This window comes from Hippopotamus amphibius, chromosome X (assembly GCF_030028045.1).
Source record: "Hippopotamus amphibius kiboko isolate mHipAmp2 chromosome X, mHipAmp2.hap2, whole genome shotgun sequence".
NCBI classification, from domain to species: Eukaryota; Metazoa; Chordata; class Mammalia; order Artiodactyla; family Hippopotamidae; genus Hippopotamus; species Hippopotamus amphibius.
This window is the reverse complement of record NC_080203.1, coordinates 83,362,769-83,385,893: the sequence shown is the minus strand read 5'-3', so window position 1 is coordinate 83,385,893 and position 23,125 is coordinate 83,362,769. Positions and strand designations below refer to the sequence as shown.

The 23,125-nt window shown below is 41.5% G+C and overlaps 1 protein-coding gene and 1 long non-coding RNA gene across 5 annotated transcripts in view; one reads left to right on the top strand and one right to left on the bottom strand.

The window, feature by feature from the left end:
• The window catches only part of LOC130841974 (uncharacterized), a 47,175-nt gene that overhangs the window by 11,976 nt on the left and 12,074 nt on the right, over positions 1-23,125 (top strand). The window contains exon 2 of the long non-coding RNA XR_009050317.1: positions 5,080-5,146. This is a non-coding gene — a long non-coding RNA (uncharacterized LOC130841974). The remainder of the gene's footprint in view (positions 1-5,079; positions 5,147-23,125) is intronic.
• On the bottom strand, positions 1,538-7,999 carry ASB12 (ankyrin repeat and SOCS box containing 12). Of its 4 annotated transcripts, none has more exons than XM_057718615.1 (4): positions 7,879-7,999; positions 6,509-6,649; positions 2,234-3,085; positions 1,554-1,804 (listed from the first exon to the last, which is right to left on the bottom strand). In XM_057718615.1, the coding sequence occupies exons 3-4, from the start codon at positions 3,057-3,059 to the stop codon at positions 1,671-1,673; spliced, it is 960 nt and encodes a 319-aa protein (XP_057574598.1). In that variant the 5' UTR covers positions 3,060-3,085; positions 6,509-6,649; positions 7,879-7,999; the 3' UTR covers positions 1,554-1,670. The 4 variants fall into 4 exon arrangements, with proteins under 4 accessions (XP_057574596.1, XP_057574598.1, XP_057574599.1 ...); XM_057718616.1 differs by having other exon boundaries at positions 2,234-3,034; XM_057718614.1 differs by lacking the exon at positions 6,509-6,649.

The window sequence follows — 23,125 nt, the reverse complement described above, 5'->3', positions numbered from 1 at the left end:
TCTTGCCTTTTCTCCTAAAGTCTCCCAGGCACTGGAGCTAAGGAGAGTGGGGGAGGTAACAATGGGGAGAGGCAAGTAGTTCAAGACCCCATTCCCTGCCTCCTTTCCTGCATGATGGGAGATAATTATGTAGGGGTGTGGAGGTGGGTCTGTCCAAGGCAGCTCCCAGGAAAAGCTCTAAACATTTAAAGTACTTCCCATATACAGATTATCTGGGCTCACATCCTCAACCCCTTCACTTTGTGTCTCTTTCACTGCTCATCCACATCCTCACTCAGAGTTGTGCAGGAGATATAAAAGGTACTGTGGAAAGATAAAGATTTAGCAAAATTGAAGGTGCCTGGATCTGGATTTGGGTGGTTACATGTGCTGGTCCAGGCCCTGTTTGTCTCCTTCCCCTGGTCTTCTCCACATCATAGGGAGACTGACCACTGCAGGTTGTGTTTTTCAGGCTTCATCATCAATCATCTTCTGGCTGGCACTGGTAGGAGGGTAAGAAAAATGGGGAAGCCACGGTACTTACCTCCACCTTTTGTGCCTTTGGTGGTATCTCTGCTGTCTCTTCTATGGCTCCTGCTGTCAATATACTTCCAGTTCTTCTGTGTGATCCCAGTTCATGTTACAGGTCACACCACCTCCTTCCACTGTCTATTTTTCAGCTTGCCCTACTCTGTCCCTGCAGGCTGTGTTTTTCACCTTGCCCTGCTCTCCTCCTGTAGGCTGTGTTTCCCAGGCTCTCATATTAGTTGACTTCTAGTTTACCCCAGTGAGACATTGGAAGCAGATTGAAGGACAAGAGTGAGGGAAAGAAGAGGGTATTTCTTCCTTTCCTCTTGCTTGGATACACACGATAGGCTTGTGATTCCACTTTCTATCAGGCGACCCCTGTCCCTAGGCTCTGGACATACCTCCTCCCTCACCCCTCCAGCCTAAGGGTGGTGTTGGCCTCCTGCTGTCCCTAATCTCTGTGTTAACTTCCTGTCCTTCTTAGATTCTCTGCCTGTCACCTATGTAACCAATTTCTTTTCTGTGTTAAATTCGTTGTCACAAATATTTGGTAGTTTGTTTTCTTAGTTAGATCTTGACTATAAAATAGACTAGTGGGAATGAAGCCTATGATTCAAGGTGAGTGAATGGGAGACTCCCTGGTCACTTGACTCACGTAGGGTGTTGGGCAACAGCCCCTGAAAAGGTGCCTTTCCTTCACTACAACCCACTGTCAGTAGATTGGCTGTGGACCCAAGTTTGGTTCAGTTAACAATAGCAGCCAGAGATTCAGTGGAGATACAGGGCTAAGCAAGATGATAGACCCTTAAACTTACCTGAATTCTTCAGGACCTTGCTTCTAGGACATTATAGCTCCAAATTCTCTCAAGGATCTTGGTGGGGAGGTGTAGGTTATTAGGTTGGTTTTCTCTTTCAGTGGCTAGGCTCCTATGCCTGCTGCATGCCAGGCCACTTAATCCTTCCCCACGGACAACCAGGCCCCTTCCCCCAGTGAACACCCCCCCCCCACCAGACACAACAGCCCCTAGGATTTATTTTGTTGAGGAGTTTATTGTGCAGGATAATACAGGAGAGCAGCTTTAGGTGAGTGGGTAGACCTCTGGCTACCTGGGTCCTCAGGTGGTTTTTTGGAGGCGTTGTGGGTTTCTGGGCAGGCTACAAGATTACAGTTGGTGCTTGAGGTAGCTAATCAACACGGGGGGGATATCCAGCTGGTCGATGGCTTGTGGCTGGCTGGCATGGCGCAGGGCTCTGCGGATAACTAAACGAGCCTGTGATAGTAGTGACCGTGGAGTGGCTACAGCAAGGAAAAACAGGTCATGAGAAGCAATTTTCAGTGTAGTTCTCCCACCCAAGCCTACATCGCTCTTGCCCTGGCTACTGCAGCACTAATTGCTCTCTCCTTTCTAAGAAATGTCTCCCTCCCTGCCCCCAATGCATGGTACCACTGGGGACACACTGAGGCCTAGAGAGGGCAGTTCAAGGCCACAAAACAGTCATTGGCAGAGCCAGAACCAGGCATTGGGCTAGTGCTGTCCCCTGCCTCAACTTAGTGATTCCTTCCCTAAAAAGGAATCTGTAACCTCTTCTCCACTGGGGTCCCAGGAGAGGGCAGAAGATGGTGTTTTCTCCAATTCATCCCAGAAGGATTAGCTTGGGGGGTTATCTGGGGCCCTGGGACCTTCAAGCCAGGAGGCATATTAGAGCTGGTCTGCTTGACACTCACCTCGGGCCTGTAGCAGCAATGCAGTGCCTTTGTCATATTGTGAGTTCAGGTCCAGGGAGAGAGATGGAAGGTAGATGTTAGCACCAAAATCAATTAACAGCTGGACGTACTCTGGCTCACAATTATGGTGGAGGCAGATTTCGAGGAGGGTACGGGGCCTTGGGACTCGAGCCAAAAGGTGCTGGTCAGTGCAGTTGTAGTCAGGGTCTGCCCCATGGAGCAAAAGCAGGCGGAAACAATCAAGGTGACCGTAGACTGCAGCCAAATAGAGAGGGCCAGAACATGAAGCTATGTTTGACGCCCAGACTGGTAGTTTCGCCTTGACATTGGCCTCAGCACCATGACCCAGGAGCTCCTGCAGGATGGCAACAGCACCATCACGGGCGGCTGTGAGCACAGGAGAGCAGTTGTTGTAGATGCTACCACCAGGACAGGCACCAGCTTCCAAAAGCACACGCACACAGTCCAGATGGCCATGACTAACAGCGGTAAAAAGTGGTGTCTGTGCCTTGACATCCAAGCTGTCAACGTCAGCACCATGTGCCAGGAGGACCTGCAGGCAGCTAAGGTGGCCATAAGAAGCAGCCAAGCGCAAGGGTGTCCCAGGGACACCCCAGCCACTTCTACTGTTGATGAATCGTTTGTAACGCTCCTGGAGCAAAAGCTGGTCCAAGGTATAGGAGTCATTGTTGTACACTGCTTGATTGAGAGCCTGCTTCTCCCCTGTGTCGGTGTCCTCCTCCTCCTTATCGGGCTGCAGGAGGGAGAAGAGCTTGTTGATGTCCATGAGGTCCACCTTGGCTGATTGGAGCAGAACTATTCTCATTATGAGTAGGAGGATATGACAGATCTCTAGTGACAAAAACAGGAGATACTGAGGGCCCCCATCAAATGCCTGGATGCTTGCCTCTCATATTTCACCATCAGGGTCTTCACTTGTGGGTCCCCTGCTTCTAACTCCTACTCCATCTTATTTCAGACCCCAGAGATGGCTGCCAAAATAGATCAGGCCATTTCACAGCCTGGTGCGTTTACATATGCTCTTCTGCTTGCCTTCAAACTCCTACTTCTGGGAAGCCTTCTCTAATCTTCTCCTCCCCTGCTCAGGAATTCCAAAGGATTACAACTCGGCTTTAGCCATGAACTTTCACATCACATTTCCACTTATCTGTGCTTCATCAGTGTGTAAACTCCAGGGTAAGGACTCTTGTATCCATCTTATTATTCCTCCACTCCCAGTAGAGCCTACATCGTGGCTGGGGAGTTGATAGATGCATCATCCTTAGTTAAGAATGCGTGGACTAATGAGGTGGTTCTGGTCTGGCAGTTGCTAGGCCAACAGCATGGTGCTTTGTGGTGTCAAGCTGTCATCCCTGAGCATTCTGACATCATTCTCATGGGGCAGGCCCTCAACTCTACCTTAGATGGGATTCAGCCTCTTCACAGCCACTCATACGTGACCTCCCCTCAGAAGTGGCCTCCCCTCAGACTCAGGCCCCATGCTTAAGGCAACAGAGTTGCTCAGGAAATGGATGTTTAATGATATTCACTGATTATATAAAGAGGTGACATTACAAAGAATACACTTGTAGTAAAACAAAGTCAACGAGATAGTAGGAAATAGTTGAGGTTTCCAGGGCAAGTCCTCCTCTCTGTTGACAGCTAGTTTTTCCACCAGGACCACTTCAATCCATGAGCCCCTTTGATTGCCAACATCTCTTTGAAAACTGTGGCTTCCACATCTCTCTGAGTCAAGCCTTTTCCCATCCTCTCTGCTCCACTCAGCCTGGAGCCTTGCCTCAACCCTCAACATTTCTCTTCTCATTATCCCCAGGCCCTATAACATCACCCATGGCTCAATGACTGACTCAACCTAACCCCTTGACCTTTCTAATCCTGTTTCTAATGCTCCAAAATCAAAGTCACCCACCTCGGTTTGTCATGTCATCAGGGTAAGCTGGTAGGTTTTTCAGAGATTGGGTCTCCCTCCTCTCCCATACCCTGCAGCCCTGGGCTCAGGGCCACACACCTCCTTTTATTCATCATCCACCTCCACCCCTCTTTGTTAGCCTGGGACCTCAAATACACACCTCATAGAATAAATTGTGAGGTGGGTGGGTGGGTGGGGTCTCCCTCAACTTTACCCCCCCCCCCCACAAATCAGCATCAACTCTGTATATGGTTTTTTATTTATTCACTTTTGGGATGCAATTATAAGGAGAGGATTTTAGAAATCAGGCAGACCGAATTTTGCAACTCAGCACCCCCATTTCCTATCTGAGTAACCTTTGGGCAAGTCTCTTCCCTTCTTTGCGATTCAGTTTCCTCATTTATAAGACACAAATGATAGTCCCTACCTCATGGGGCTGTTAAGAGAAAGAGAGCTACCACGTATTAGATCTTCAAAGGTGAGCTTCCTCTGTGCCTTCAACCTCTCCACTGGCTCCTCCCCCTTAATCACCTTCGGAAACAAAACACTTCTGTGGTCCTTTGTCCTACTCTAGCTACCTTTCTTTTCTTTTCTCTTTTTTTCACCAAACATCTCCAAAGAGTTGTCTGCCATCCACTTCCTCATCTCCAATTCACTTTTCCACCCTCTGCAGTCTGGCTCCACCCACCCTCAATCACACACTGAGATAGTTCTTTAAAAGGCATCCTTGTGGTTAAAACTACTGGCTGTTTCTCAGCTCTTTCCTTTTCTGAATTTTCTGGGACATCTGTCTCCACTGACCACTTCCTCCTATGTAGTCTTCCCTTGGCTTCCTGGCCAGTACACTCTTCTGATTTTTCTCCCCTCTGTTCTCCCCTGAATTAGGTTTGTTCCCCTTGTTTTCTCCTTGTACTAGAACAAGATCTACCAGGATGATTTCATGCCTACCACTCCAAGTTCCCCAGCTCTCTCTTCAGCAGAAGGTATGTATTCACTGAGTTCTTTCAGGTACTTCAAATTCAGCAGTATCACACCACCACTACTACCATCACCATCACCAAACTAGATACACATCTCTGTTTCTCATCATCCAACTGGTCAACCAAACCAAACACGTAAGACTAATGTCAAGCCTCTTATCTCTTTGTCCCACTCCCATCTAATTGGTCATCAAATCCTGTGGATTTTACTTCCTAGAGGCCTCTGTAGGCTACCCCATTGCCAGTGCTTTACCTAGGCCCCCATCCTCTTTTGCATTAACTAGTAGTCTCCTAGCTAGTTTACCTTTTCAATAATTTCCCCACATTTTGGCTAAAGTGATCATTTAAAAATGCAGATCTTGTCTGTGCCAATCCCCTATTTTAAATCCATTAATGACTCCCCTTTCTTTCAGAGTATAGCCCAGATGCCTTGACTGGCTCACAGGTCCTTCATGAGAAAACCTTGGCCAATATCTCCAGCCTCACTTCCTACCACTCCTCTACTTATACCCCAAGATCCATTGATAAGGGAAGAGAGATGATGGCTCTTGATATATTCATGCTTCCTTCTGTCACATGCAACTCCTGATAGGTTAGTTCCTTGAGTTTGCTCTTATAGCACTATAGCAGTCATCACACTGTATCATAACTCCTTATATATAGGTCTGTTTTGCCCCCACTGCAGATTGGGAAGCCATATATGGAAGTGGTAAAACATGGTCTAGGATTCTGCTTCAATCTCAGCTCTACCACTTAGTAGTTGTGTTACCTAGGGCAGATCATTTAATCTCTCTGTGCCTATTTCTTCATCTGTAAAGATAGGATGATAGTAGTGTCTGCCTCAGAGGGTTGTTAGGATTAAATGAGTTAATATCAATACATCTTAAATGTTTAGAATACCACCTGAATGTAGTACTCAGTAACTATTTTCACCATGATTATTATTATTACTTAGGTCTCTAATTTCTATGACTGTTGCTCCCGCCTGAGATCAAAGCTGTATAACTTCAGAGATGGAATGCACGTAATAAATCATTTAATTTAATTTCCTCAATTTAGAGGTGGTAAAACCAAGGCTTAGAGGAGATCAGAGACTTTTTGCTAAGGTCACATGGGTGTTATTGACAGTTGTCTCCTTAGCAAGAACTCAGAACACATCTATAATCTTGTGCTTTTCAAAGCTGTTTCACAGAGTGGAATAGGTAACATTATCCCCATTTTGTGGATGAGTAAACTGAAGTTCAGTAGGGTAAGGGATTTCCTAGGTGCCTTACAACAGGGCAATAGCAGAGCCAGAAATAGAATCCAGGTTTCCCTATTTCCCATCCTGTTCTTTCTACTGCCACCTGAAAAACAAACACATACCTCTCCCCCTTGCCTCAAGCAGTCATATTGCAGCTCCCAGAATCCTCAGGTTTGAGGGTCATGCTGGATTCCAGGACCTCAATCACAGAAGGTTTCTTTACAAATCATTTCTTCTGACAGCCAGTAAGGATTCTCTTCTTACTATTTTATTTGGGGGAGTGGTGTTCAGAGAAATGAAGAGCAAAGGGAGTGCGAAGGGAAATGCTGAAGTTCTCACCAATGTCATACTATGAGCCCACAGCAGGGCCCATATAATGAGCCTCCAGAGGGAGAACAAGATATGACCCCCAGCTGCCTTGGGCACCTGAGTGAATTGTGCCTCATCTCATTAGACAGGATAAGAAAATCTAACTCACCTTTTGTCTCACCTCACCATACTGTGGTTTATTAATAAAAAAGTTATCTGTGACCATTCTGTACAAGGATCCTCCTCCTGATCCCCAAAGTGCAGGGGTTTTAAACCCCTTTTTTGGTGACATTGGCCCCTGTGACAATCTGGCTAAGTCACTGGTACCCTCTCAGAATGATTTTTAATACATAAAATATATAGAATTAAAGGAAACCAATTATATTGGAATATAGCTATCAAAATATTTTTAAAACTGCATGATATAGTACTAGAAGTTCTTTACTAACACATTAAATAACAAGATCTACTAATAATTTCTAAGTGATTATGAGCATAAATTACATTTCCAGATCTCCACCACAACTGTAATATGATAGAATATATCTGTGATTTCTTACGGTGACCAGGGTACAGGAACTAGTAATACTATTGCCATTTGCTGCCTGCATTCATCCTTGAAGGAAATGGTAAATTTCAGTTAGAGATTAGGGAGAAATAAAGGTGATTGTTTGCCCCATCTGTATTTTTGGACCCTTTGAATTCTATCTAAGGCCCTCTTGGGTGGGGGTGGGGGTGTCTGTGAATCTAGGTTAAGAACTCCTATGGGAGAGTGGCTGGTTTCAGTGGGCCCTAGAATAGTCTGCCAGGCATTAGCAGACTATTACTCATCTTCCTCCCCCCCACACACATTGAGGAGCTCTGCCCTTCTGCCCTTGAGCCCACCCCACTGCATCCACACACAGACTCACAAATACTACACAGGGACACAGAAATAAACCTTTACCCTCCCTGTATTGCATAACCACAGCAATTTCCCTCAAGAAGTAGGCTTATTTAAACCCCAGAGCCTAGGCAGAAACACTTTCCTGCAACAGATGCAGCAAGAAGCCATCCTTTCCTCTGTGGGCAGCTTTCCCCACTGACTTCCCAAGCACCCCCAGAAACCAGACCACTGGCCGGCAGCCCTAAGGGTTCACTCGTCCCTGACAGCATCATCGGGCCGTAGGCTCCAGGTACTCACCGGGCTACCCCTCTGTGAAGCACTGTAGCCTGATGGCTCCTCCAAGGGGAGCCCCCTACTTCCCTGGGGGCTGGAGTAGGCAGGGCCCTCAGTTTCCACTGTTAACAACACCGCCTAAAAGCCTGGCTGAATAGGTCCAGAGGGCTAATTTTAGGCTACCCCCGCCCCCAGGGCTGTGTTATCTTACTAATGCCATTCTGGGAGAGATCCCAGCGAAGGGAGGGCCATCCACAGGGAAGTTGGGGAAGGACTGACTGACAGTCAGGGCCAGGGCCAGGACTTAGGCTTCTAGTGTGTCCTAGGGTACCCCTTCCCACCATTCAAATGGGCTACAAGGCCAGACTCCCGTGCTGTGGGTGTTCCCATCCTTTCACCAAGGGGCCTGAGAAGACCCAGTCTCCCTTCGGACATCTTCTTCTGGGCCCAGGCCTCTTCTTATTCTCTCCCTAACTTAGCCTCTCTGGATTTCCTTTTTCCTTTTTTGAAGGACACATCACCTTTTCCTCCCCCCCGCCCCCATGCCCCCACTCCCAAGAGTGAGGAGGATGGTGGGAAGCAGAGACTTCCATACTGGGACATATATCAACAATGTTTTCTAAGGTTTAGAAGGCCATGATTATTTATAAATGCCTCCCCAGTCCACCAACCCACCAGGCTCTGCTTAAAGAAGATACTCACAGCCTCTCCAGTCTTCTCACACCTAAGGAATCAAACCAGATTTATGTGTCCAGCACTAGGAACTTTGTCAAAAGCTCAGATCTTAAAAGTACTGTTTTAGTTCCCTGGTTGCCATTAAATGAAGAAAGTCATAGGGAGATACCTTTGGGAATAGTCACATTATCTACTTTAGGTGTCACCCAAAAAGAAAGTGGAAGCCAGCTCTTTCTTCTCTCTGGGAGGAAATGCCAGCCTAGCATTTGGTATACAAACTATAGCACAGACCATCTGATCATGTCTGAGAAACACTTTCTGGAGAAACTATCAAGAAACCATTAGGTACAAGGTTCCACATGCAGGAAGAACACAAAGAAATGTAGAATATAATATCCCTGAGTTTATACTTTATTAGGAAAAACTGACATGGAAACAATTGTATTTCTCATAATACAAAAATGCCAGAACTCAAAGCTGTCTATGGTTATCTTGTGTCCATGTCAATCTTCCAAATTAGTCCAGGGGGTTACTGCGGGGTTCTATGTCCCTACATGCCAGCAAAAACAATAATAACTTGAATTTTCCTGCAGAGATTCCAATCTATAGAGAACATTGATCCCAAGACCTCAGAGTCCCTTTATTTCCTTTCCAATTATCAGAGAAGAGAAGGTTACAGTCAGGAAAAATGAAAAGCCAGTGAGGGAATGATTGATGTGTTGGGATAAAGCACCAGGGCCCCTGTTTCACATGATTACTTTGGTGTTTGGACCTGCATATTGAGAGGAAATTTCCACATTTCTGGGAGATGTTCAATGACCTGCTTAAATGCTTCCAATAATAGGACACTCTCTACATCCAGAAGTAGCACATCTCATTATTGGACAGCTCAGTTAGTCCTTCTTTCTGCTAAGCCTGTATCTGTATCTGTAAAGCACCCTTGAGATCAGCTGCTGATCCGATCTTCACTTACACTTAGGACCTCAGAGAACACAGTGACTTTCTTTGTCCCAAAACAGGGATCTGAACTAGGTATCTTTTTTTTTATTTCACATTTTAAAGCTCTTTATTGGAATATAATTGCTTTACACTGTTGTGCCAGTTTTTGCAGTACAACAAAGTGAATCATCTGTGTTTATACATATATCCCCATATCCCCTCCCTCTAGCGACTCCCTCCCACTCTCCCTATCCCATCCCTCCAAGTCATCACCCATCATCAAGTTGATCTCCCTGTTTTATGCAGCAGTTTCCCACTAGCTCTCTGTTTCACATTTGGTACTGTATATATGTCAATACTATTCTCTCGCTTCGTCCCAGCTTCCCCTTTGCTCCCCCCGCCCCGTGTCCTCAAGTCCATTCTCTACAACTGCATCTTTATTCCTGCCCTGTCACTGGGTTCATCAGTACCATTTTTTTAGATTCCATATTGTGGCACATATATACAATGGAATATTACACAGCCATAAAAAGGAATGAAATTGAGTTATTTGTAGTGAGATGGATGGACCTAGAGTCTGTCATACAGAGCAAAGTAAGCCAGAAAGAGAAAAACAAATATTGTATGAACTCAGGTATCTTATCCTTCATATCACCTTATCTCAGTGAAAACATCTCAGCTCCTTCAACTATTTATTTCAAGCTGCTATCTATCCAGTCTCTCCTCAAGTCTTGTCTGCCATGCTCATGAAGTGGTCATGCAGCCTGTTTACGCATTAATAGCATCAGGGAGTTCACAGGAGGTCAGATGACTCCTTAGGAAAGTGTCAAGTGTTTCCCAGTATGACCAATGACTCTGACTACCAGAAACATCAAAAAGCATTATCTGCTTCAGCTTAGTTTGAACCAGTGGCCTGTAACTGTTTATTATCTGAGGTCTCATGTAAACCTGATTAGCAGCCAATAAACAAGCCATTATGATGCAGTATTATTCTTGAAAAAAAAAGATTAGTAGGATTTTTTAATAGAAAAATTTGGATATAATTGTATATTAACATGTAGTTGTAAAAATAATACAGAGATCCCCTGTAGACTTTACTGTTTCCTCCAGTGGTAGAATTTTGCAAGACAATGCAGTGTCACAAGTAGGATATTGACATTGATACAATCCACCTATCTTATTCAGATTTCCCAAGGTTTACCTCTAGTTGTGTGTATGTGTGTATATATTTACTACTGTACAATTTTATTATATAGTAGGTTCTTGCATATACCACTACAGACAGTATACAGAATAGTTCTATCACAATAAGGACACCTCAGATTTCCTTTTAATAGCCATATCCACTCCTTTCCCACTCTCCCTCCTTGGTCCCTAATTCCTGGCAACCTCTAATCTTGTTTCCATTACTATAATTTAGGCATTTCAAAATTATATAAATGAAACCATACCTTTTGAAAGTAGCTTTTTTTAATCCAGCCTGCCCTTGGCACTCATCCAAGTTGTTGCCTGTATCAAGTTTGTTTTTGTTTTTGTGGTATGTATATACCATGATTTGTTTAACCATTGACCCAGTAAAGGACATCTGGATTGTATGTAGTATTTGTCTATTAAGAATAAAGCTTCTGGGCTTTCTAGGTGGTGCAGTGGTTAAGAATCCGCCTGCCAATGCAGAGGTCACGGGTTCGATCCCAGCTCCAGGAAGATCCCACATGCCGCGGAGCAACTAAGCCCGTGTGCCACAAAAAAAAAAAAAAAAGAATAAAGCTTCTATGAACATCTGTGCACAGGTCCTTATGACTCTAGTTATATCATAGGCCTTATTGAGTAAAGTGATTTTACCCTAACCCTAATTCTAACCCTAACGCTAACCCTAACCCTAAAGTGATTACTCCCAATTTACTCTTCCATGTCAGGATTGTTTTAGCTATACTCAGACCTGTGACTTTTAATACAACTTTTAGAATAAGCTTGTCTATGTCTACAAAAAAAAGAAAGAAGAGCTTGCTGAGATTTTGGTAGAAACTGTGTTAAGTCTATATAACAATTTCAGGAGAATTGACTGCTTTAATGTGTTGAACCCATGCACATGGTATGTTTTTTTTTTTAATTGTTATTGGAGTATAGTTGATATACAATATTGTATTAGTTCCAGGTGTACAGCAAGGTGAATCAGTTATACATATACATATATCCACTCATTTTTAGATTACTTTCCCATATAGGCCATTACAGAGTATTAAATTATTTATTTATTTGTTTAATTATTGGCTGCAATGGGTCTTCGTTGCTGCACACGGGCTTTCTCTAGTTGCTGCGAGCAGGGGCTACTCTTCATTGTAGCGCACGGGCTCCTCATTGTAGTGGCTTCTCTTGTTGTGGAGCAAAGCCTCTAGGCATGTGGGCTTCAATAGTTGTGGCACACGGGCTCAATAGCTGTGGCTCACGGGCTCTAGAGCACAGGCTCAATAGTTGTTGCGCACGGGCTTAGTTGCTTCGTGGCATGTGGAATCTTCCCAGAGCAGGGCTCAAACCCGTGTCCCCTGCATTGGTAGGAGGATTCTTAACCACTGTACCACCTAGGAAGTCCCATTACAGAGTATTGAGTAGAGTTCCCTGTGCTATACAGTAGGTCCTTATTAGTTATCTATTTTATATATAGTACTGTGTATTTGTCAATCCCAGTCTCCCAATTTATCCCTCATCCCCTCTTTTCCTCCCTGGTAACCGAAAGTTTGTTTTCTACATCTGTAACTCTCTTTCTGTTTTGTAGATAAGTTCATTTGTACCCTTGTTTTAGATTCCACATATAACTGATATCATATGACATTTGTCTTTTTTTGCACATGGTATATTTTTACATTTATTTAAGTCCTTAATTTCTTTCATCACATTTTGTAGTTTTCAGCTATGCATCATGTACATATTTTGTTAAGTGTATACCTAAGTATTTGAATATCTTTGGATACACTGTAAATTACATTGGGTTTTGATTTTGGTTTCCGTGTGTTTGTGTAGAAATTTGATTTTTGTGTGTGTGTATATTGATTTTATGTGTTGCTACAGTGCTGAATTCACTAGTTCCAGTGTTTTTGTTTTTGTTTTTTGTATATTCCTTGGGATTTTCTGTGTAGTCAATCATGTCATCTGCAAATAGGTACAGCTTTATTTCTTCCTTTCTAATCAGTAATGCCTTATTTCCTTTCCTTGCCTTATTGCAGTGTCTAGAACTTACAGAAATATATTGAATGAGTGGTGAGAGTGCACGTCTTTGCTTTTTCCCAGTCTTGGGGGAAAGTGTTTAGTCTTTCATCATTAGGTATGATGTTAACTGTAGGATTTTATAGATGCCCTTTGTCTAGGTTCACAGAATTCCCTTCAATTCATAGTTCATTGAGAGTTTATATCAGGAGTGGATGTTGGATTTTGTTAAATGCTTTTTCTGCATCAATTGATGTGGTCATCTAAGTTTTCTTTTTAACCTGTTCATATGGTGGATTAAGCTCATTGATTTTGACATGTTGAATCAGCCTTTCATCCTTGGAATAAATTCCACTTGGTAATGGTGTATAATTTTTTAATACATTGTGGGATTAGGTTTGCTAATATTGGTTTGTAGATTTTTTTTTTCTTCTCTCTTTGATTTTGGTATCAGGATAATACTGACCTCATAAAATGAGTTCAGAAGTCTTTTCTTCTATTTCTGGAAGAGACTGTGTAAATTCATAAGATTGGTGTTAATTCTTTAAATGTTTTGTAGAATTTTCTGGTAAAACCATCTGGGCCTGGAGATTTTTGGGGGAGGGGAGCTTTTACATAATGAATTGCATTTCTTTAATGGGTATACAACTATTCATATCAGCTATTTCATCTTTATTGAAGTTTTAGTAATTTGTAGGGTTTGAAGGTCAATTTTCTCTAAATTGTCATATTTATGTGTGAAATTGTTCATAGCATTCCCTTTTACAATTAATCAATTATTTTATTGCAGATATATATTTACCATTTTACTCACTTAAAAAAAACTTTTTTTTTGAGAAGTTTTATGTTTACAGCAAAATTGAGAGGAAGGCACATAGATTTCCCATATTCCCCACCCCTATGCACAAATAGCCTTCCCCAGTATCAACATCCCCCAGCAGAGTGGACTATTTATAACAAATGATGAACCTACATCGACTCATTGTAATCACGCTAAGTCCATAATTTGCATTAGGGTTCACTCTCCGTGTTTACATTCTATGGGTTTGGACAAAAGTATATTGATATGTATCCATCATTATAGTATCATACAGCGTGTTTTCACTGCTTCAAAAATACTCTGTGCTACACCTATTCATTCCATTCCCACTCAAGCCCAGGCAACACTTATCATTTTGTCTCCATAGTTTTGCCTTTTCTAGAGTCATATAATATGTAGCCTTTTCAGTTGGCTTCTTGAACTTGGTAATATGCATTTAAGGTTATGTTGACCTAAAACAAATAGGCTACCAGATATTTCTCCAGAAAAAAATGGGTTTATTCAAGATCAGCAGAGAATTGCAATTTGGGGTCTGTAACCATGGCAGGCCACATGCAAGTCCCCTCACAGCAAGGAAAGGAGAACACTTTTATAGAGGGGAAAAGGAAGCTGGCAGGGCTATAGTAACAGAATTCATGACTTTTCATTGGTGGAGTCCTTGCCAGGAAGGAAGTCCTTCTTCTTCCTACTGGGCTCTGCTGTCCTCACAGGGCATGAGTGCTCCCACTTCTGTTCTCCTAACTCTATTTAATTGAGGGTTCTGTGGTTTTGTTTTTTGTTTTTACAGTTCCTCCATGTCTTTTTACCGCTTATTATCTCATGTCTTTTCAGTGCTGAAGAATTTTCCATTGTCTGGATGTTCCACAGTTTATAAATTCACCTACTGAAGGACATTTTGATGGCTTTCAAGTTTTGGCAATTATAAATAAGGCTGCTAGAAACATCTGTATGCAGGTTTTTGTGTGGATAAAAGTTTTCAGTTCCTTATGGTAAATTCCAAGGAGTATGGTTGCTGGAATGTACGGTAAAATTATGTTTAGCTTTGTAAGAAACTGCCAAACTGTTTTCCAAAGTGGCTGTACCATTTTGCATCCCCACAAGCAATGAACAAGGATTCCTATCATTCCAGATCCTTCTCAGAATTTGGTGTTGTCAGTGTTCAGGATTTTGGCATTTCTAATAGGCATGTAGTAGTATCTCATTGTTTTATTTTGCATTTCCCTGATGAATATGGTTTAAGCATTATTTCATATGCATATTTGCCATCTGTATATTTTCTTTGGTGAGCTGTCTGTTATGATCTTTGTCCCATTTTTTAATTAGGTTGTCTGTTTTCTTATGGTTGAGCTTTAAGTGTTCTTTGTGTACTGTGTATAGCAGTCTTTCATCAGATGTGACTTTTCTCAATATTTTCTTCTAGTCTTTGGCTTCTCATTCTCTTAAAAGTGTCTTTTGCCAAGCAAACCTAAAAAAATTTAAGTCCAGCTTATCAATAATTTCTTTCCTGGATCATGCTTTTGGTGTTGTACCTAAAAAGGCATTGCCATACCCAAGGTCATCTAGGTTTTCTTTTGGTTTGTCTTCTAGGAGTTTTATAGTTTTACATTTTACATGTAGGTCTGAGAACCATATTTAGTTAATTTTCGTGAAAGTGTAAGGTCTGTCTCTAGACTCATTTTTGTTTTTGCATGTGGATGTCCAGTTGTTCCAGCACCATTTGTTGAAAGACTATCTTTGCTCCATAGTATTGCCTTTGCTACTTTGTCAAAGATTAATTTACTTTTTATGAGGGTCTATATCTGAGCTTTCCATTGATCTATTCATCTCTTCTTTGCCGATAACACACTGTCTTGGTTACTGTAGGTTTATGGTAAGACTTTTTAAAATTTTTATTGGAGTATAGTTGCTTTACAATATTGTGTTAGTTTATACTGTACAGCAAAGTGAATCAGCTATACATATACATATATTCCCCTTTTTTTAGATTTCCTTCTCATTTAGGTCACCACAGAGCATTGAGTAGAGTTCCCTGTGCTATACAGTAGGTTCTCATTAGTTATCTATTTTATACATAGTATCAATAGTGTGTATATGTCAGTCCCAATCTCCCAATTTATCCCAACCCCCTTTCCTCCTTGGTATCCATAAGTTTGTTCTCTACGTCTGTGTCTCTATTTCTGCTTTGTTAATAAGATTGTCTGTATCAGTTTTTCAGACTCCACATATATGCGTTAATATACGATATTTGTTTTTCTCTTTCTGACTTACTTCACTCTGTATGACAGTCTCAAGGTCAATCCATGTCTCTAAAAATGACACAAATTTTGTTCCTTCTTAGGGCTGAGTAATATTCCATTGTATATATGTACCACATTTTTTTAACCATTCCTCTGTTGGTGGATATTTACATTGCTTCCATGTCCTGGCTATTGTAAATAGTACTGCGATGAACATTGGGGTGCATGTGTCCTTTTGAATTATGGTTTTCTGTGGGTATATGCCCAGCAGTGGGATTGCTGGGGCATATGGTAGTTCTATCTTTAGTTTTTTAAGGAATCTCCATACTGTTCTCCATAGTAGTTGTATCAATTCACATTCCCACCAGCAATGCATGAGGGTTCCCTTCTCTCCACACCCTCTCCAGCATTTATTGTTTGTACATTTTTTGATGATGGCCATTCTGACCGGTGTGAGATGATACCTCATTGTAGTTTTGATTAGCATTTCTCTAATAATTAGTGATATTGAGAATATTTTCATGTGCCTCTTGGCCATCTATATGTCTTTGGAGAAATGTCTATTTAGGTCTTCTGCCCATTTTTTTTTTGATTGGGTTCTTTGTTTTTTTGATATTGAGCTGCATGAGCTGTTTGTATATTTTGGAAATTAATCCTTTATCCATTGATTCATTGGCAAATATTTTCTCCCATTGTGAGGGTTTACTTTTCAACTTGTTGACTTGTTTATGCTTTCCTTTACTGTGCAAAAGCTTTTAAGTTTAATTAGATCTCATTTGTTTATTTTTGTTTTTATTCTCATTACTCTAGGAGGTGGGACAAAAAAAGATCTTTCTGCGATTTATGTCAAAGAGTGTCCTGCCTGTGTTTTCCTCTAAGAGTTTTAGTGTCTAGCCTTACATTTAGATCTTTAAGCCATTTTGAGTTTATTTTTGTGTGTGGTGTTACAGAGTGTTCTAATTTCATTCTTTTACATGTAGCTGTCCAGTTATCCCAGCACTACTTATTGAAGAGGTTATCTTTGCTCCATTGTTTATTCTGGCCTCCTTTGTAATAGATTAGGTGACCATAGGTGCATGGGTTTATCTCTGGGATTTCTATCCTGTTCCATTGATCTATATTTCTGTTTTTGTGCCAGTACCATAGTGTTTTGATTACTGTAGCTTTGTAGTATAGTCTGAAGTCAGGGAGCCTGATTCCTCCAGCTCCATTTTTCTTTCTCAAGATTGCTTTCGTTATTCGGGGTATTTTGTGTTACCATACAAATTGTAAAGTTCTTTGTTCTCATTCTGTGAAAAATACCATTGGTAATTTGATAGGGATTGCATTGAATCTGTAGATTGCTTTGGGTACTATAGTCATTTTCAAAATATTGATTCTTCCTATCCAAGAACATGGTATATCTCTCCATCTGTTTGTATCATATTTGATTTCTTTCATCAGTATCTTATAGTTTTCTGAGGACAGGTCTTTTGCCTCCTTAGGTAGGTTTATTCCTAGGTATTTTATTCTTTTTGTTGCCATGGTAAATAGGATTCTTTCCTTAATTTCTCTTTCTGACCTCTCATTGTTAGTGCATATGAATGCAAGAGATTTCTGTGTATTAATTTTGTATCCTGCAACTTTACTAAATTCATTGATTACCTCTAGTAGTTTTCTGGTGGCATTTATAGGATTTTCTGTGTACAGTATCATGTCATCTGCAAAGTGACAGTTTTACTTCTTCTTTCCCAATTTGTATTCCTTTTATTTCTTTTTCTTCTCTGATTGCCATGGCTAGGACTTCCAATACTATGTTGAATAATAGTGGCAAGAGTGGGCACCTTTGTTTTGTTCCTGATTTTAGAGGATATGCTTTCAGTTTCTCACCATGTTTTCTGTAGGTTTGTCATATATGGCCTTTATTATTTTGAGGTAGGTTACCTCTATGCCCACTTTCTGGAGTTTTTATCATAAGTGGGTGTTGAATTTTGTCAAAAGCTTTTTCTGTGTCTATTGTGATTATCATATGGTTTTATCCTTCAGTTTGTTAATATGGTGTATCACATTGATTGATTTACGTATATTGAAGAATTATTTCATCCCTGGGATAAATCCCACTTGACCATGTTGTATGATCCTTTCGTTGTGCTGTTGGATTCTGTTTGATAGTATTTTGTTGAGGGTTTTTGCATCTATGTTCATCAGTGATATTGGCCTGTAATTTTCTTTCTTGTGTGCTATCTTTGTCCAGTTTTGGTATCAGGGTGATGGTAGCCTTGTAGAATGAGCTTGGGAGTGTTTCTTCCTCTGCAAGGTATGATCTCTCCTGGAGAATATTCTGTGTGCACCTGAGAAGAAAGTGCTACTTTTGGAAGAATGTCCTATAAATATCAATCAAGTTTGTCTGGTCTAATGTGTCATTTAAGGCTTGTGTTTCCTTACTAATTTTTGTCTGGATGATCAATCCATTGGTGTAAGTGGAGTGTTAAAGTCCCCCACTATTATTGCATTACTGTCAACTTCCCCTTTTATGACTGTTAGCTTTTGCCTTATGTATTGAGGTGCTTCAATGTTGGCTGCATAAATATTTATAATTGTTTTATGTTCTTGGGTTGATCCCTTCATCATTATCTAATGTCCCTCCTTGTGTCTTGTGACAGTCTTTATTTTAAATTCTATTTTTTCTGGTATGAGTATTGCTATTTCAGCTTTCTTTTGATTTCCATTTGCATGGGATATCTTTTTCCATTCCCTCACTTTCAGTCTGTATGTGTCCCTAGGTGTGAAGTGGGTCTCTTACAGACAACATATATATGTGTCTTGTTTTTGTATCCATTCAGCTAGTCTGTATCTTTTCATTGGAGCAGTTATTCCATTCACGTTTAAGATAGTTACCAATATGTATGTTCCTATTACCATTTTCTTAATTGTTTTGCATTTGTTTTCATAGGTCTTTTTCTTCTCTTGTGTTTCCTGCCTAAAGAAGGTCTTTTAGCATTTGTTGTAAAGGTGTTCTGGTGGTGCTGAATTCTCTTAGTTTTTGCTTGTCTGCAAAGCTTTTAATTTCTCTGTCAAATCTGAATGAGACCCTTCCTGGGTAGCGTAATCTTGGTTGTAGGTTTTTGCCTTGCATCACTTTAAATATATCCTGCCACTCCCTTCTAGCCTGCATAGTTTCTGCTGAAAGATCAGCTTTTAACCTTGTGGGGATTCCTTTGTATGCTATTTGTTGCTTTTCCCTTGCTGCTTTTAATATTTTTTGTTTGTATTTAATTTTTGTTAGTTTGATTAACATGTGTCTCAGTGTGTTTCTCCTTGGGTTTATCCTGCATGGAACTCTGCACTTCCTGAACTTGATTGACTATTTCCTTTACCTTATTAGGGTAGTTTTTGACTATAATCTCTTCAAATATTTCCTCAAACCCTTTCTCTTTCTCTTCTTCTTCTGGGGCTCCTATCATTTGAATGTTGGTGCATTTAATGTTGTCCCAGAGGTCTCTGAAACTGTCCTCAATTCTTTTCATTCTTTTTTCTTTATTCTTCTCCATGGCAGTTATTTACACCATTCTTTCACTTCACTTATCCATTCTTCTGCCTCAGTTATTCTGCTACTGATTCCTTCTAATGTACTTTTTATTTCAGTTATTGCATTGTTCATCATTGTTTGTTCTTTAGTTCTTCTAGTTCCTTGTTAAATGTTTCTTGTATTTTCTCCATTCTATTTCCAAAATTTTGGATCATCTCTACTACCATTGCTATGAATTCTTTTTCAGGTAGTTTGCATATTTCCTCTTCATTTATTTGATCTTGTGGGTTTTTATCTTCCTCCTTTGTCTGCAATATATTTCTCATTTTGTCTGACTTACTGTGTTTGAGGTCTCCTTTCTGCAGCCTGCAGGGTTTTAGTTCTTCTTGCTCCTGGTGTCTGCTCCAAGTAGGTGAGGTTGATCCAGTGGCTTGTGTAAGTTTCCTGGTGGGAGGGACCTGCCTGCATTCTGGTGAGTGGAGCTGACTCTTGTCCCTCTGATGGGCAGGGACATGTCAGGTGGTGTGTTTTGGGGTGTATATAGGCTTAGTATGACTTTAGGCAGCCTGTCTGATGATGGATAGGTTTGTGTTCTTGTCTTGCTTTTTGTTTGGCATGGGGAATTCAGCATTGGAGGCTGCAAGCAGTTGGGTGGAGTTGGGTCTTGGAGTTGAGATGGAGACTTTTGGGAGAGCTCTCAGCATTTAATATTCCCTGGGACTGGGAATTCTCTGGCATTCCTGTATCCTGGTCTCAGCACTACCACCCCTGTAGCTCAGGCCCAACCCCCGGCCTGGGAACCAAGACCCCACAAGCCACATGGCTTGGCAATAAAAGGGGAAAAAAAGGAAAGTAAAAAATAAAGGGCAGTGGGACTTCCCTGGTGGTGCAGTGGTTAAGAATCCATCTGCCAATGCAGGGGACACAGGTTCACTTCCTGGTCCAGGAAGATCCCAGTTGCCGCAGAGCAGCTAAGCCCGCGTGCCACAACTAGTGAAGCCCATGCCCCCTAGAGCCCGCATGCTGCAACTACTGAAGCCCATGCTGTGCAACAAGAGAAGCCACCACACTGAGAAGTCCATGCACCACATTGAAGAGTAGCCCACACTCACCACAACTAGAGAGAAAGCCTGCATGCAGCAACGAAGACCCAGTGCAGCCAAAAATAATAAAATAAATAAAGGGCAGTAAGAAAACAAATGAAAACAAACAAAAACCCCCAAGACAAATAGCAAAGACAAAACCCAGCAAACAGCAACAACAACAATTAAGAACAAATAAACAAACAAATGAACAGATAAAACCCCAGACAGATGGTAAAAGCAGAACCAAACAAAAAGAAAAAAACAAACACACACATATACAAAAACAAAACAAAAACAAAAACAGGGAAAACAATAAACAAGAGAACAACCAGACAAACAAATGAACCACAAAATGAAATCAGACAATTAAAAACAAAACTGATGAAAACAAAAAATAAAAAAAACAGAACAAAAGCAGAATACAAACTGAAGGAAAAAGCAAAGCAAACAAGAAACACATAAAAATGTTTAAAAAATATGAAAAAGATAAGAACGAATAGAACAAATGAAGAAAAGATAAAAACAAAATAGAAGAAAGGAAAGAAAAAAGAAATAACAAGGAAAAAACAGCATAAAAGTTAATGTAGAAATATAAATATAAAAATATTTAAAAATTTAAAGAAAAAAACTAAATGAAAATAAAAATAAAAACAGATAAAAATACAACAGAACAGAACATAAAAAATGTTAATAATTATATTTCCCTGGAGTCTCAGCTATCAGTATCCTTGCCCCCACCATGAGTCACACTCAACCTCCACCTCCCCAAGAGGCCCTCCAAAACCTCTAGGTAGGTCTCTGGTCCCACTGTGGGCACTGTGGGGGCAGCTCAGACTCTGAGCTGCTCAGCTCCTGTGAGTACTAGTCCCCAGATTCCACAGCTGCTAGAGCTAGATGGGTTTCACTTGTGGGAATGCTCATCCATTCCATAGATGCAGGGTTTACCAAGCTGATTGTGGGGGATTTAATCTGCACCTTGTGCAGCTGTATGGGAAGAATTTTGTTCCTTTTCCTTAGTTGCCCTGCCCCTGGGGCTCAGCTTTGGTTTTATCCCCACCGTGTGTAGGCCACCACAGGAGTCTGCTCCTGAGGCTGCTCTGGAGCACTCAGGTATACCCTGGTGAGGACAGGGCACAGAGGTGGCATGACAGCCTGGGTCATGGGGGCCCTGGCAGTGACAGGTGTGCGGGAAAGCTAGAGGCCATGGGTGCAATAAATCTGGCCCTAGTGCCTGGCAGCCAGCACGAGAAGGTCAGCCCTCTAGGTGGTTTTTCTTAATGCCTGCCGGGGGAGGGGGTAGGAACATGGAGAGAGAGGCTGCAATGGCGGCTCCATCCCTATGCGTCACTCAACAGTAGTGCCTTGCTTCTATGGCAGTCTGAGTTTCCTCTAGCATTCCTGGTTATGAATTTCCTCCCTCCCATCCTCTCAGGCTATCTCCATATAGCCAACGGCAGTCCTCCCACCAGGTTTGCTCTCCAGTCCCCACATTCCACCTCTTAGCCCCTCTGTGCACCAGTGAACACACGTCCCAGGCTGGGATGCACAGGGCTGTGGTGTGGACCATCTGTGTAGGTCTCACTGTACTGTCTGCCACAAACTGGCCATTTCACCCTCCTCCAACAGCCTCAGATCCTACCTTTCTGTCCCAACTGAATTCCCTGTCAGTGAGGGGGCTTCCCCAGATGTGGGAGCCTCTCCTCTGATCTGCTTCAGCTCCCCCACCAGGGGCACAGATCCCATCCCACTTCTTCTCTTCTTTTTACCTTCTTTCTTTCATCCTACCCAGTTATGCAGGGATCTTTCTTGTCCTTTCAGGTGTCCAGGGTTTTCTGCTAGTGTTCAGCTGATGTTCTGTGAGAATTGTTCCATCTACAGATGTATTCTTTATTTCTTATTTTCCCAGATCTTTATTGGAGTATAATTGCTTTACACTGTTGTGCTAGTTTCTGCTGTACAACAAAGTGAATCAGCTGTATTTATACATATATCCCCATATCCCCTCCCTCATGAAACTCCCTCGCACCCTTCCTATCCCACCCCTCCTATCCCACCCCTCTAGGTCATCACCAATCATTGAGTTGATCTCCCTGTGTTATGCAGTTGCTGCCCACTAGCCATGTAGATGTATTCTTGATGCTTTTGTGGAGAGAGATGAACTCCACATCGTCCTACTCCTCTGCCATCTTGGTGACCTATAGTAAGTCTTGAAGTTGAGTAGTGTCAGCCCTCCATTGTTCTTCTCCTTCAGTATTATGTTGCTTATTATGGGTCTTTTGCCCCTCTATATGAACTTTATAATAACTTTATAATCAGTTTGTTGATATTCACAAAATAACTTCCTGAGATTTTGATTTAGATTTCATTGGATCTATAGATCAAGTTGGAAAGAACTGACACCTTGACAATATTCTGTCTTCTATCCATTAACAAGCATTATCTCTCCATTTATTTCATTCTTCTTTGATTTCATTCATCAGAGTTTTGTAGTTTTCCTCATGTAGATGTTGTACATATTTTGTTGTCTATCCCTATTTATTTCATTTTGGGGGTGATAATGTTGATGGTATTGTGTTTTGGGTTTCAAAATTCTTCTTATTCATTGCTGGTATATAGGAAAATGATTGGCTTTTGTATTTTAACCTTGTGTCCTGCAAGCTTGCTATAATTGCTTATTAGTTCCAGGAGTTGTTCTGTCCATTCTTTTGGATTTTCTACATGAAATAATGTCATCTAGTACAAAGTGAGTTTTATATCTCCCTTCCAAATCTTTATACCTTTTATCTTCTTTTCTTGTCTTATTACA

Excerpts from the sequence above, each read along its gene's own strand:
- ASB12 (XM_057718615.1), bottom strand. The coding sequence starts at position 3,059 with ATGAGAATAGTTCTGCTCCAATCAGCCAAGGTGGACCTCATGGACATC. Across the intron at positions 1,805-2,233 it reads ATTGCTGCTACAGGCCCGAG|CCACTCCACGGTCACTACTA; the intron begins GTGAGTGTCAAG and ends TCCTTGCTGTAG.